Source organism: Mixophyes fleayi, chromosome 12 (genome assembly GCF_038048845.1).
Source record: "Mixophyes fleayi isolate aMixFle1 chromosome 12, aMixFle1.hap1, whole genome shotgun sequence".
Classification (NCBI taxonomy): Eukaryota; Metazoa; Chordata; class Amphibia; order Anura; family Limnodynastidae; genus Mixophyes; species Mixophyes fleayi.
In genome coordinates, this window is record NC_134413.1 from 25722115 (window position 1) to 25738427 (window position 16313).

The window sequence follows — 16313 nt, forward strand, 5'->3', positions numbered from 1 at the left end:
TGCCCCTTCACCCTCACACTGTGAAGAAACAGCGGCGGCACCCGGCTGCCGCTGCACCTCTCTCCCACTTCTCTCCGCTGACTAGATCAGAGGCAGCGGCGCCCTGCAAATCCCGGCGCCCTAGGCAACTGCCTAAGGTTGTCTAATGGGAGCGCCGTTCCTGGATAAAACCCACCCTTTTTCTAGCCATCCTTTTTACATTTTTTGTCCCTGTAGTCTTTTCTCCAATTTTTGGCTTCGCTTTGCAAATCTAAAGGTTACTTCCTGTAGTGCCAAGAGTTAGGCGTCAGCGTTAAGCTTATATCCATGTATCATCGTAGTTCCCAGAGGTCAAGGTGTTGACATTATGGTCCTCAGAGAAAATAATTTGCCAGTACATAAAGTAAAATAACACACTTTTTTACAAGTGTATGATTTCCACATTTCGGGGTATATTTACTAAACTGTGGGTTTGAAAAAGTGGAGATGTTGCCTATAGCAACCAATTAGAGTCTAGTTATAATTTTATAGTACATTTATCATTTATTTAGTACATTCTCCAAAATGACAGAATCTGATTGGTTGCTATCGGCAACATCGCCACTTTTTCAAACCCGCAGTTTAGTAAATATACCCCTTGGTGTCAGCATTTGATTAGAACACAGTCTATAATCAAACTAAAGAGTATTAGGGATTTAGTTGAGTCATTATGTAGTCCGCATCTCCTTGAGTACAAAATGCTTGTGTCTCTCTATCTCTATGCCCTGTATGTATCACCACAGCAACACTCTATGCAGCTCATGCTACCTGCATGCAGGGCTACACATTTGGAATTGACATATGACAATCCAATATTTGCTATAGCAATCCATGATGGATAAGAAGGGAAACTATGTAACACATAAATATATAAAAATGTGCCTGTTACCTTCAGCTCCACACAACAAACGTTCTCTTGCTCAGAACACACAGATTTAACAGCTGCCTTGAAAAACATATAAAGTCAAGCTCATGTATGTATTTTGCATTATGTGTGTTTATTAAGTATAATTGCAGCATTTTCTGTAGCATCACAACTTCAGCCACATTTTTCAAATAATGGCAAAAATGAGACGTGTCCCAAATTATTTATAAAATGTCTGGGAATGCAAAATGTTTATAATAGAAAGAGCAAGACCTATGTCCTCATAATGTCATGAGATACAGGAGGAACATAACTCCTGGTTAATCGCAGATTGTATGTGTGGGCGAGGAAGGTCATAGAGGACAGGCCAAAGAACGAATCAAAGAAAGTTCGTTTTATACATTCCCAAACCATGCATAAACACAAGGTGGTAACATAGGTTATATACTCACCAGGTTCCTCACCAGTGCAGCAGGCCTTGGTCCAGTCCTTTCACCAGCAATACAACAGTGCAATTGAATGTTTGGTTTCTGCCATTGAGGTAAAACCTCTACCAGCCTTGATGATCCTCTTAGGAAAAATTCAAATGAAGGCAAAGAAAAACAAGGTGAGATGTGGTATGACTGGGCACAGTTAATGTATGAAAATCCAAAAAAGATGTCTATCTTAAATAAAAAATGCTTTTCCTATTGTAGCAATATAATAGCATTTGTCATTAGTTCTATGTACATAATTCCAGCTGTTTTGCCATTTTACATCTGTGAAACTATCCCACATGGAGGGCTGGCCGCTAGCATGAAGGAAAGACAGTGAGCGCTTTCTTATGATGTCACAGCCAAGCCCTTAACTCCTGGTCTGAGGAGCAGAGGATGCCACTCCTCTGCAGAACGCCTGGGGGAAGCGGTTACCACCCATGGTCCCCCCAAGGCTTCCGATGACCCCGAGGATCTAGATGTGCTATGTTCTGTATGAATTAAACGCAAGTGTGAAAAGTTGATAAACTATATTGCGGTTTGCTAGACTGAGTTAATTAACTGAGCTGGTTAGGTTGGAGAAGGAGCATTTAAGGAGGTATTGACAGTTTTGTAGGTGGGCACACAGTATATTTCTTCCCTGTAAAAAGACCAGACTTTTCTACCTGATTATAATGATGTAGTCACATACATTTGATGTAACACGTTTTGTACTTTCCATTTGCACTGTTGCAGAAAAGTGCATTTCTAGGTGTAATAAAAACCATCAAACATACAAATGCGCGAGATGTAATAAGGGCAGTCCTGATGGTTCATTTAAGGCAGACGTGAGACTAAACCAAGCTTCATTTAGGAGAAGAATGTAAGAGTTGGAATGAATGAACAGTGTGGTCATAAAGTGGGAATAGGTTAGACTTTAATGTAATGTTTTTACTATTTCCATCATTTTGGAGCTTCCTCAAATGTAGCTGAATCCCTTTGTTAGAATGGAAGGTGGATTTTCACTTTTAAAATGCACTTGGCAGACATATAGGTGCAATTTTGCAAAGAAAAAAGTAGTGTTAATCAATACTTTTGTTAATGAGCCTTATCATCTACTGCCCATTTCCTTGCTGTTTATATGCCTGGTCCTCTGGTTGTCGGTCTGAGTTATTTGCAAACTTAACAGCAGAGAGAGTCTGGTGCTTGACACCAAAGAAGTGTGTGTTTGTGAAGTTGTTGCAATCAAGATATAATACATTGAAACTTGTGTAAAGTGTGATATACAGTAGACTCTGGTAGTGCAAGAAAGAATTGAAATGTATAGAGAGAAAAGAGTAAAACATTATTTGAATTAAAACCACATTCAAGACAGTAATAAAAATAAAGAGTATTCATAGTAAATGGTGCAGTTATAGTGAATAATAAATACTATTATCTACTATATAAATCCTAGTGGCGTGTGTGGAAAAAAAAAAACCCAAACTGCAGCGCCACCTGTTGGGCAGAGTTATACACTGACCTATATATTTCTTGAAGGAGAAGTGACAGTTGGGAGTGGTTGCCGGGGGTGACAGTGGGGAGTTTTTAACACCTTAAGTAGCTTGATGAAGGATGTGGCGATGAAGATGAAGGATGAGGTGATGGAGAAAAATGAGGAGGTGGTGACATGTGGACAAAACCACGTTAAAAAAGGGCGCTTGCGTCGGGAAGTAACGCTCTTCCCCTGAGGAGGCCTGGGCTAGGCCCAAATGCATGACAAGAACCTTTTTATTACCCTAAGTAGCTTGACTTGACTAGAATGCATGAGTATCATGCACGGGTTAACTTGTAATATATAATGATTTAATATATAATGTAGTTTGCATCTATAAGAAAGTGCTTGTATCTAGTCCTGGGAAGTGACCAATGATGTCCAGGATTCTTATGGTAGACTCCGTTTGGGATCTGGATGCTGTGCATTTAATTGATAAAGATGATCCCTTCTCCTTCCCACTATGTATATGTACATAAGCATAAAGCAGTGTGTAAATAAATTATTACATTAATTAGATTGAAACAAATTAAAATTTACAGTTAAGTCTCTAAATTGGTCAGTTAATAGTAATTGAGGCTTCACCCTTTGAGATGAACACTGCTTAATTTATTTTACAATGAGCCCCCGTAAGAACAACTACTGGTCTAATGGTTAGTTAAACCCATGGCTTTGGATAGTATTCGTGCTGCCACTTACCAAAAGTTGGATGTCATTGGGCAAAGGCTTCAATCATTTTAAAAAGTACTAAGATACCTAAATCCTGAGATCCATGTGTATCAGTGCTGGTGGGATTTTTTTCTAAGCTGTTCAGCAGTCAAGTAGCACCTACATGATCGTGAGTGCTCTCTTATGTATAGTGAAGGGGGAATTATAAAAAACCTCTCTCCTAATTAATGACCACTCCATCTCTGAAAGCTCGTGTTGCAAAACCACCTCCCATGCAACTTGGTTTATACACCTTTGAAAGGAGCTTTTTACTGAATGCCTCAGCTGGAGGTATGGCAGTCTGTCAGATTTGCGGATAGAGTGGTTTATCAGGATGTGCTGAAAAGGTACAATTTGGGCGTTTGAAGTATAATAATCCCAGTTGTGAGTCTAGCAAAGAACCAGTTAGTAATGGACCATCAAGTCGTGTAGTACGTGCTAGCTGGTTGCAGAGATAAGTGGCCTTTTGTGTGGCCAGATAAGAGCATAGACATTCATCTGTGAATGTGTGAAGTGCAGGCTGGCACTTGGATAAGGAACATGTGAACAAGATACATCAATCTAGTGACGAATGTTGTTTTGAGCACAGTTACAAACCCCGGGGGATGGTATGATAACTATCTCATACTGACAGTTATTTTAAGCTATGCAATCACAGGGGGTCTATAGAGGAAGTATAGTTGGAAACATATAATGCCTAAAGTGTCCGGTTTATTCCCAATAATAGAAGTTTGTGTTGGGCCCAAAAATAGATAAAACTTCACCAAATGGGAAAAAGGAGATGTTCAGTGCTTGTGGCTTATATGTGAACACAAAAGCCCATTGTCCTACCAAAACGCTTTAAAAGAATTTATTAATTTGTGAGAGACATTAAGTGACAAGTTGACGTGAGTCCTGCAACTCTAATGTCTAGTCCCTCCAAGTATCTCAAACACTGTAGAAGGATGGCCCACAAAGCTATCCTAATAGGTTGGTGTTTATAAAGAAATATGGTGGTCTGAATGAAGGTGGAGACTGAGCCAAAAAGTTTGCAAGCCCTCAAAAAGGTGCAAGTGGTTTACCCCATCCCCATGCTTTCTGAGCATCTAATGGGTAACATAGAAGTGACTATCTGTTTTTGGTAATTAATCACAGATTGTTTGCAATATGTTATCGGAGTCCTGCCTGCCATGAATAAAGACAACTTGATCTTTATTGATTAAGCTAGTCTGCAAAGAAGCTAACACAGAATTTTTGTGAACAAGCTCTGTATTAATAAGACAAATGGGCCTGTAACTTATTTTTTATTAAGTGTAGTTTTACATTTATTGTTTGATTCATAATACTGTATTCATTATTTAATAGGACGCTTCTAAAAGCTTCAGACAGGCTCTGGACATATTGAGCCAATCAGATGAGAGGTCATCTAACTCTGACAAGGCAGAAGTTTACTACCTACTGGGACTATGTTACATGGAACAGTTTAAATTCTTACAGGTGGGTGGATTACAAAAACACTTCAATATTTTATGCTTGTGTCTCTCTTCCTTTTATAATAAGGCAGTATTGAGGTTACATAGCTGCATAAGTCACACATTCACTGTGAAGCATAGCACTTACATTATTACACTTAGAACTTGAGGTTTTTTTTTGGAACACATTAACTCTGCAAACAAAAGTTGTTAAAAACTAAGAACTTCAGTCTGTAAAAATGTAACCCATTCATAGCCGGAGATTTGGGAACATTTTCTTACTAACTAGGCTAAGCCGATTTTCAGGATTTTGAAACACATCAGTTTACGCAACATTCCTGTGAACACAGTCCTTCACACACCCTCATCCAGAACTAATTTAGTGTTCGGATCAAATCCAGCTAAAGTGTGCAGATACGCACTTGGACAAACCATGTTGTACTGGAAGGGGTGCAAATGCAATATTTTTTTGTATACATGGAAAATACTGCCTGATTCGGCGTGGAGCATACAAAGACTGTGTATCTTTAATTTAACACTACAATTTAGAGTTGAGTTTGGATGACCCCTCACTCCTAACTCTAAATCTGTCAGCATATTTTAAATTGGACCCCCATGCAGTGCTTGCCAAGGTGCGACATTGTTCCTTCTAGTTGAAGTGAGTGCTGACTTTAAATGATGGGTTGGGGGAAGGTAGAGTTTCTAACTCTACATCCAGACTACACATGGAGCTAACCGCTTAATTACTGCCCCATGTATGTACTCTGGTGACCTGTTGGGAGAGCAGAAGTGCCATCATAGAATTTATATGGAGCGTCACTGTAAGTTAATTGGCAATATTACTAGTGCAGAGGGAAAACTTGGCAACAGTATCAATGTTTACCTGTGAAAGTTCCTTTGTACTACATACATTGATGGGCAATCCATGCACAAAGTTTGAGTTCAGACTTATTTCAGCACCGTGTAAAGCACGGTAGACTTTTTTTTTATATTATCCACAGTTCCAAAGGTTTTTGGGGAACAATCAAATGTAAAACTTTAAATGAGTGCTTTGTGCTTTGCTAATAGATGTAATGATGATCAAAGTGGTTATGTCGCTCTTAAAATGTTCACTACTCGTATATAATTTACATTTGTTGTTGTAGGGGGAAATTTCAGTTGCTTACTCAGGCAGTAGTCATACACCTGACCACATCACATATATTCATTGTACTTGTACATTGAGATAACTCCTTCTGGAAGACAGGTGTTTGTACACTCATGCAGTACTTCCTCGCTATTGACATAAACCTTGTATGTTTCTAGGCTGTGGAGGTTCTGACGTCTGCAGTGAAAGTCCGCTCTGGGTTCTGTGATGCTTATTTTCAGCGTGGGCTGTGCCGTATGCATCTCCAGCAAGCTAAGTGTCTGCTGGATTTCAACAAAGCGCTTGAGATCAACCCTGAACATTTACAGGTATTCTAGATATTATTTAACAAGCAACTATTGCAGTATGGGTGTGGAGAATAAAGTTAAACATTGTGGTTCTTCTTCCTTTGAACTGTTTATATTTTTTTAAGCATATGATTACCAAGAACTGAGGGAGGAATATACCTTAGAGAGAAACTGGCCTTGCACCGTTCTGCGTGCTATGATTATTTTATTTATCCAACAGGGATAAAGAGTTACATTGATAAGCAAAGGAATATAATGCCCCTGGGCCCTGGCACAGAATCTGAATCAGTCCCCCGTTGTCCCTGAGAGCAACACCCTATCCCCCAACCCTAATAGCATAACACAAGCAAAGCATACGTTTCCACAATCTATCTTCCCCTTTTCAGGTCCCTCATCACCAGCTGGGCTGGGGGGCATCTGCCCCCTAGGTCGGTCCTATATTGGCTAACTTGGGCTGGGTCACTCGGCCGCCTGCATTTTTTTCCCTTTAAAATAGAATGCTGAGTCGAGTCCTGCCCCCCGGGCTGAAATTTGCCAGCCCTCCCCTGCTCATCGCCTTTACTCTATTCTAAAGTTACTCATCCTCAATCTTTCCCCAATATCCAACACTGCAGAAATTTCGTACATCTGCACCAGTCTGACACAGGTGAGACACTACATTTAAATCTCTTATCCTCAGTGGCTGACTGAGTATATCTATATAGATTCAGACTGAGGCGGTCCATAGATTCAATGAGCGAGGGATTGCTGTGGACCCAGGGCATGCTTTATGGCTAGGATCCATAGTATGGTCTATAGTAGTGCTTGGACTACACTTACACTTACAGTTAGATAATTTACAAAAACACTTGTCATGAAAAAATCATGGTTATTGGCGAAAAAGTGTAATTCACAGATTTTTGACTTGAGATATCAATACCTATACAATAAACACATATTGCTTTTTATTCATAGAATACGTATTGATCACCCTTGTTCTTGAAAGTGTTGAGAGTATTGTGTAGATTAATACATTTTCAGGTAACGGATGTTAGAAATGTTCAAGACTGAAGAATTTTTCTAGCTATTGACATATTTCTCCAGTTACAGATATTATCCAATAGGCTGACTAGGCTGCAGCATAGGGCACAAGGCTTTTGGGGATGCAAAACTGTGACAGGAAGGGGTATAAACTGAAATTAATTTTAAAATATAAGAGAACAGTTGTTCTTCAAAGTTAAAAGAAAACATGAAATAAAAATGGTAAAGGCAAAAGACAATAAGTCATCTTTGGGCGGTTGCTTGACCCTTTTAAAAATCCAAGTGGAGCTGAGTTTCGAAAACACGGGAACATAAACATTTTGCCAGATGAGGAAGGCAAGGGGGTGCTACCAGCATATTAGCCTAGGGCGGCCTGAACCCTTTATCAAGCCCTGCATAAGTCCGTAATTTGCAACACTGCAAAGTATATACAAGCTAGATTATATATATATATATATATTTAAATTAAGAACCCTGACACTTTAGAATGGAAATCCACATATTTGATTTATTTTACTACTGTCATTCATTTGATAGTGAGATTTTATTTTACAAAGACTAGATGATCTTTCATGCCTTCACGCCTTCACTTTCCACTGTTTCTCCTCTATACAACCATGCCACCAATGTCTGCTTAATATTGGTTGCTGATAATACACATACTTTCCCCACCAACAGCTACAATTGTTATTCTACTACCTTATTAATCAATTGCTTTCCATAACTCTTAGATAGTAAGCTCTTTTGGGCAGGGCCATCTTTACCTTCTCTTTTATGTCATTTTAATAGTAATTTGTTTATATTATGACTGTGTAAAATATATCAACACTTTATAAATAAGCTATAATAATTAAACTAAGATGATATACACTTTATCAATAACTTTTCTGTTCCCTTCTGGTTGAAGAGAAATCATGTATTAAAGTGGATTCTAAACTTTTTATTTGGGCATCAAGTGAGTTTTAAAGGTGTGCATCTCTCTCTTCCATTTTCATTACAACAGAACCTAACAAGTAATCCTGTTCATTTTTTACTTTATTGAAATGTTGTGTCATAGAGCTGTAAAACGGTTAACATTTTACCCACCGGCGTCAAAATACATACATGTGCTTGTCTTGCAGCGGCAGGTTTTGGGCACTGCATGCTTAATTTACTTGAGTTTGCTGCAGGTGAGCACATGGTTTACAATAGAGAAGTGATGGCTAACCTGTGACACTCCAGGTGTTGTGAGACTACAAGCCCCAGCATGCTTTGCCAGCTATCAGCTAGTTATCTACTGGCAAAGCATGCTGGGGCTCGTAGTTTCACAACACCTGGAGTGTCACAGATTAGCCATCACTGCAATAGAGTCTCCTCTATTTACCCCCTCAAGTCCCAGACAGAAAGTGCAGTTTAAATACCAGTATTAAATCTGCCTTAATTTTACAGGGAATCTGAGTTTCAACTACACAACAACAAAAAATGAAAGTCAGAGATGATCTTGAGGAGAAGGGAACATTCAGGCTTGAGAAACCCGCTCCAGTTTGCTAAAATGCACAAAAAGACCATTTAAAGTGTTGTCTTAGAGTTAGTCCGTTGTGAAAAAACTTGTCTTACCCGTGAAAACAGTGTCAAACTTTTGTAAATCATCTTTTATCAATTAGAGGATATGAGCTAAATAATATTGAGTGACATCTGCTTTAATGTAGGATATCTGTAAGTTTTGTGCACATGTTGTGTGTGTTCTGTACATTAGGTTTGTGAGTAGTTGCTGCACAGTATTTGTCTGCTGATAAGTGCTTAGTTCAGCTGTTCCTGTACAATCTACTCATCCATACCTTGATAATGTGTCTTTCTAATGCAGGCCTATTTGTGCCGAGCAGCTTTCTACGGATTTAGAAAGAGATACTCCAAAGCCATCATGAATTGCAATGCTGCAGTCAAAGTACAGCCAAACAGTGTAAGAGCTTATCTGTACAGAGGAGCATTAAAGTACTACATAAAGGTGAGACCCTGTATCTTTGCAACATCCTTTTAACCACTCTAAAACCATGAAGCTTTTCTCTGTAAGTAATTGTGACTCGAGAGGATTTTAATTCATGTTAGTATTTGCTGTATGTGCACATAGGTACCATAGACTTTGTTCATGTAATCTGAGTTCTTAAATAGCCAGTAAACCATCCAAGCCATTACTGTTATCAAAGGACACTTTTCTGGGCTTTACTTATTTACCCAGGTAGACCATAATGGTCATACTTTATAATTGAGACTCCTAACTAGTTTCATTAGTTAATGAAATAGAACACTTTTTCTAGTACAGTCTATCTCATGCAAAGTTTCTTAACTGCAGTCATCACGCACCCCCACAACAGTTTATGTTTTGAGAATTCCTGTCTATGGAAACCAGTAGGATAATTGCTGACCCAATGTGCGTGTGTATGTTATTTGTACACAGCTATTTGTACACAGCTTAACAGTGCATTAAAACTTGTGTTTATTATATTATTGGGTTCATAATGTTGAATGTAAAAGTGCCATTGCCCTATTTGAACACAAACACAAGCACCTAATGTTTGTGTATCATCATCATCATCATCATCTATTTATATAGTGCCACTAATTCCGCAGCGCTGTACAGATAACTCATTCACATCAGTCCCTGCCCCTTTGGAGCTTACAGTCTAGATTCCCTAACATACACACACACAGACAGAGAGAGAGACTAGGGTCAATTTTGATAGCAGCCAATTAACCTACTAGTATGTTTTTGGTGTATCCTATGCTTCTGTCATGCGTACATACACACACTGGTATGCTTGACATACACTTGACTCAACAGACTTCTTACCCATGCAGCTAACAGTATTTATCACCTAATATCTATTTCCAGAAGTATAGTAATGGAACGTAAATTCAGTAAGTAATCTGCACACTCTGCCTTTTCCATCTTTTATTATTATTATTATCTTTGACTTATAAGGCGCCACAAAGGGTCCGCAGCGCCGTACATTACATATACAGAAAACAGAACCAAGACACAACATGATACACAAATATATACAAACACAGGTGACAGGGTAAAGCAAATCAGATTATATCTGACAGATAGTGAAAGAGATGGTAGAAATCAGCAAGAAGAAGGCCGAAGCTTAATAAAACAGGGAAAACAGGGCTAGCGAAGCAGGCCAAGAGGTACAGAGGGTGAAGGAAAAGTAGAAGGAGCACACAAGGAAAGAGGGCCCTGCTCATGAGAGCTTACAACCTAAAGGGAAGACGGAGACACATAAAGGGTGGTACTAACTGGGGGAGAGAGCCAGGACAAGAAAGTTAGGAGGACTGATAGACTTGAATAAAGAAATGAGTCTTAAGGGCACGCTTGAAGCCTTTGAGAGTAGATGCTAACCTGATGGAACGTGGAAGATTGTTCCACAGCAGGGGAGCAGCCAGGGCAAAGTCCTGAAGACGAGAGTGAGAGGAGGTGATCAGTGAAGTAGTGAGGCGGCGGTCAGAGGCAGAGCGGAGGGGGCGGGTAGGAGTGTAGGTAGAGATGAGATTGGAGATGTAGGGAGGGGAAGATTGACTAAGAGCTTTAAAGGTGAGGGTGAGGAGTTTAAATTTAATTCTGTAGGGTATGGGGAGCCAATGTAGTGACTGTTGGAGGGAGACCGCAGAGATAGAGCGGCGGGAGAGAAAAATGAGGCGGGCAGTAGTATTGAGGACAGACTTGAGAAAATCAAGGCGAGAATCAGGTAGGCCAGAGAGAAGAAGATTACAGTAGTCAAGGCGAGAGATAATAAGCGAATGAACAAGGGTTTTGTGGCTTCCATGGTGAGAAAGGGACGTATCTTAGATATATTCCGAAGGTGGAAGTAGCAGGATTTTGAGAGGGACAGAATGTTAGGCTTAAATGAGAGGGAGGAATCAAGGATGACCCCAAGGCATCGGACTTGGGGGGCAGAAACGAGGGTAGTGTTATTAACAGAAATAGAGAGGGGGGGGAGGTGGGAGAGTCCTGCCAGGGGGGAAGACTATAAGCTCGGTCTTGGAAATATTGAGTTTAAAGAAGCGTTGGGACATCCAAGATGAGATGGCCGAGAGACAGGAGGAGACACGAGACAGAAGGGAAGGGGAGAGGTCAGGGGATGAAAGATAGATCTTCTGGAACAAATTACCAAAGGCATTAAAATCTTCCACCTCTCTCAGATACTATAACAATTCTGCCTTTCAGCTGTATAAATATGTTTGTAATTGTAATGCTTAATGCTTTAGTTACAACTGTATATGATGTATCCAGAACATACTTTAAACAAGATGTATTTCTGCATATTTCTTACTCCTAAAATACTTTATAAATATATAAATTACACAAGAGTTTCATATTTGTGAATTGGGAGCCATTACACAGGACTTAATCAATATTTTGTTCATTCCAGGCATATAAATTGTCAATTCAGGATTTAACAAAAGCTACCGAGTTGGATCCGTCATGCTCTCTGGTATATTACAACAGAGGAGTTTGCTACCATGAGATCAAGATGTATGAAGAGGTAAGAAGATGGAGGTCACCTGGGATAAAACCCTGGATTAGAAAAATCTTTAAGCAAGGAACTTATTCATGGAAAGCTTCTTTGATTGAATGAAACTGCCCCTAGGGATATTCCTGTACAATTTGAAAATAAACATTTGAACAACAGCTCTGGGTTCTATTGTGTGAAAAAAGATGAATAAAAATAGACATTTATATGCACGTAACTAGAAAGAAGATGTTAAAAGCAGATGTATGGATATTTGTGCAATTCACAATTTCAGGGCAGGACATAGTCTAAAATATCTCCCACTAAAGGCTCTTTCACTCAAGCAGCAAAACATTTTTTGTCTAAAATACTGCCCTGATTAGCCTCCTTTATGTCGTACATGAATTATACATGTGTTGTTTTTTTTGTGCTTTGCTCTATTCTTTATTACTTTGGGCAAAGTGTGCCTAGAAATGTACTTATCTACTTAAGAGCAATTGGAAGGTAAAAAATGTTATTAAATAAGCATAATACAAGAGAATTGAGAATTATAATGGCTGTCATCCTTTCTGTAGAAGCTTGGACTGCCTCAAGAAATGTGCCCTCTCCATCCCATTACCTAACTTTGATAAGTTTGCTCCACAAATTAAATCTCATTTTTAATGCTCTGCAAACCTAGGAGCACTGGTGCCAGGGGCAAATGCAGGATTTCTAGAGAGTGGTTTCGATAGCACACCATCAGATGAGCATGACTATTATGCAAGGGCTGTGGCTATCATTTAATCCAGTGCAAGACCGCTCTCCAACCCCTTCCTATTCACTTCAAAGAAACGGTCAAGGTTGTGTACAGTGTTGTTAGGTACTCGTAACTCCCCTTTCACAAGGAGAGCAGTGTGAAACGGGATATATCTCCCAACTGTCTTTGTAGTAAGGACAAAGTTCAGACTGGGCAGGACAATCACCCAAAATCAGGACTGCCCCACCACAAATAGGGCAGTTGGCATACTGTTCTGGTCTTTCCTATCTGTTCTTGCAGATTTCACTACTTACTGCTGCTTGTGTCTTCAGCTAAGTTGCTGCTCGCCTGGAGACTGGAATGTTGGGGCCCTGTTTGGAAAAAGGGATAGATACATGAAATATGGAAAGCCTAGCAGTGAGTGAACCCTCTAGGCCTCCCTCCCCATACAACATTGATGTTAAATCAAGCACTGATATTTAATAATTAGGACATCTTACCAGTTACTAAACAACACAATACATTAATAGTATTCACATTTAAGAAATACATCTATTTTCCCCCCAAACAGCCAGGACAGTAAATAATTAGTTAAAAAGCTAATTGATGCTGGCGCTTAGTTACTGTAAACCAGTATAAGAACAAAGAGATGGCAGCTGCCCTTTAAGTGCCCGTTGTTTGTTAGGTGTAATAAACTGTGAACAATAGAAAACAAGTAGGCACCTGGTAGTGCAATATGTCAAGTTTATACCTATAGATTATAATTTGTTCAAATTTATATATGTAACTAATTAATACTGACGTAATAAATAGTCATATTGCCTCCAAAACTGGTTTAAAAAAACCCAATTAGTATTCACATTTAATAACCCTCTTTCTCCCCAAACTCAGTCCCACATTCAATTAATAGCCCCCAAACAACAGCATCTTTAAGTAAGTAGTCCCATCACCCACCTTAAATTAATAGGCACAACCATGCCCCCACTATTCATTTCCTCCCCCTACCAATAAATTAATTTATCCCACTCACTATTGAATGATTATCACCCACTCTTACCCTTAAATTAGGCAAGCCCCTACCCCAATTACATTAAAAGCATTCCCTCCTCCCACACTTACCTTCTTCCATACTGCGCTATGTATTTCAGAGGCATACTCCTCTGTCTTCTTCTCTTGCTTCCTGCACACTTGGGCTGACACACCTCCGTTGGTGACACGTCAGTGGAGGAGAGAGGAGTATGCACATACAGTGAAGTAGGGTGGAGAGGCACGGACCTGTAGATCTACAGATCCATACAGATACAGTATCTTCCTGTTTCAGAATTCTATCCCATTTCATATAATCTATTTTAAATTATACCCAACATGTTTTTTTTGTTATTAACTTTATTATCTAAGCAGCATCTTTGTTCTTTGTCTAGTACCTAACATGACTTTTTACGAAAACAAGAACTTAAAAACGTAAACGCATTTAATGCGTCTCCCAGATAACTTTTCTAAATAAGCAATGTATTTGTTAGCAATGGTTTCTGTTTGGTTGACCTTTCCTGTATATTTTTTCAGGCACTAAAAGATTATGCCATTGTTCTTCTTCTGGGAGGATGGAAGGAAGTAGACATTAAAGTTCTTGTAAACCGTGGATTGCTGTACCTTGAACTTCATGATTATGCCAATGCTCTGGAGGTACTTAGTCCTATAGGTTTGATGCCAAATAATTAGTGTCATGTATTACCTATAAAACATACACAGCGCAGTTCATCTACACCTGTCCAATTGTGCCTACTTTACGGGTTTGCGCACTCAAAAGTACAACCCATTTACAGTTTACTATAGTTTAAGTTATTTTATGTGTCAAATATATAAACTTTGTGTAATGAAATTAATTGGTGTACTTGCTCTCACTTTTGCAGATTCCATACTTATGCATGTTGGGGATATTTAAATCAGGAGTTATACAAACGTTTTAATGGAAAATGTTTAGGCCCAGTCACAGGTCTGTAAAGTCAGGCATATCTCCCTCTAGCTCATATAAACCAGATCTGGCATATTAATGTGCATTTTACACTTCCCTCAAATGAAGTCCGATGATCAGATGTGCACATTCTGAAATAGCTGGTGCCTTAACATACAGATAAATGCATGTTCCTGCCATAAGAGCATTTGCCACGCCATCAGAGTGGGCATGACCATTATGCAAGGGGTGCTGTTATCATTGTAGGCAGTGCTAGGCTGCTCTTCAACCCATCCCCTTCAAATAGACAGGCAATGCTGCGTACACTAGCGTTAAATACACTCCGCTCCCGTTTCACCAGCAGAGCAGTGTGAAGCATGACATATCTTCCGACTGTCCCTGCAGATAGGACAAAGTCCTGACTGAGCGGGACTCTAAACCAAAATCAGGACACCCCATCGGAACCATTACAGTTGGCAGACTCCCCTTTTCTAATGTACCTGTTCTTGCAGCTTTCACTACCTCCTACTGCTTGTGTCTTAAGCTCGGTAGCTACTTGTCTGGATCCTGGAATGTTGGGGCCTTATTGGAAAAAGGATAGGTACATGAGATATGTAAAGCCTAGTAATGAGTGATCACTCTAGGCCCCCTATTAGCAGCCCCAACATTAAATTAATAGCATTCACATTTATTAATTAAATATATGTCCCCCAACTAGCTCCAACATTAAATTATTAGTATCTCCATTTAATAAATAAAACGATTCCCTTACAAGCCACCCAACGCATTCAGTAAATGGACCTTCTTCCCAAGCTCAGCCCCATGTTCAATTAATAGACCGCAAAACACCCCATTTTAAATTAAGAGGCCCCTCCATAACCCCAGTATTAAATTAATCCCCACCATCAAATAATTGTCCCTCGATAATAAATTAGTAGCTTCCACTCACCTTTAAATTATTAGCCACCACCCTCACTCTACCATTAAACTAATAGCTCACGGCCCATCTGCACTACATAAAAAGCACATTCCCACCCTCCCAACACACCTGCACAAAGCCCTGGTCAAAAACGGATGCACTGGGCTTGTGATTTGTCCTCCTTCCCCCTCCCCCTCCCGGCAGAACAATTTAAAGACATTTACAAATGGTTAACAAAATTAATTTAACACAGAGGTCCTCATTAATCAATAAATGCAAAATGAACGTAATATGCGTTTTAAAAATAAAAATGCATGTATATCGGGCATACGTCTGTCCGTGTTCAACAAGGGGCGGATCTGAAGATACGTCTTTTGCTGAATACAGGTCTAGGTCCGCTGTGCTCTAGCAGACAAGACACTACAGGATATGTCCAATACATATGGGGAATATCAAGGCACACAAAAAAACTATCCAATTATTGTCACCTGGTAATCATATAGTCATTAATGACAAAACATTAAACAATAAAAAAAAGTGTTTTTATTTTTTTTCCTCATAAAATAAATTTATTAGTATGTTATTTATGTTTACTGTACATAAAATAAATTTTTACAGTAGCTCCTGATTGCAAACACATGTTATAGCATGCATACACATCACTAGTAAACGGCAGGTCTTGTGGGGTGTTCCCGTTATGCAGTGGTTAGTACCAACCAAAAGTAGGAAGGA

General features: G+C 39.4%; 1 protein-coding gene across 1 annotated transcript in view; it reads left to right on the forward strand.

Annotated features, from left to right (window-relative positions):
- TTC6 (tetratricopeptide repeat domain 6) overlaps positions 1-16313 on the forward strand; it is a 110114-nt gene that overhangs the window by 65695 nt on the left and 28106 nt on the right. The window contains exons 22-27 of the mRNA XM_075193637.1: positions 1339-1490; positions 4922-5053; positions 6334-6483; positions 9326-9466; positions 11895-12008; positions 14275-14394. Of these exons, the coding sequence (XP_075049738.1) occupies positions 1339-1490; positions 4922-5053; positions 6334-6483; positions 9326-9466; positions 11895-12008; positions 14275-14394 (809 nt within the window). The remainder of the gene's footprint in view (positions 1-1338; positions 1491-4921; positions 5054-6333; positions 6484-9325; positions 9467-11894; positions 12009-14274; positions 14395-16313) is intronic.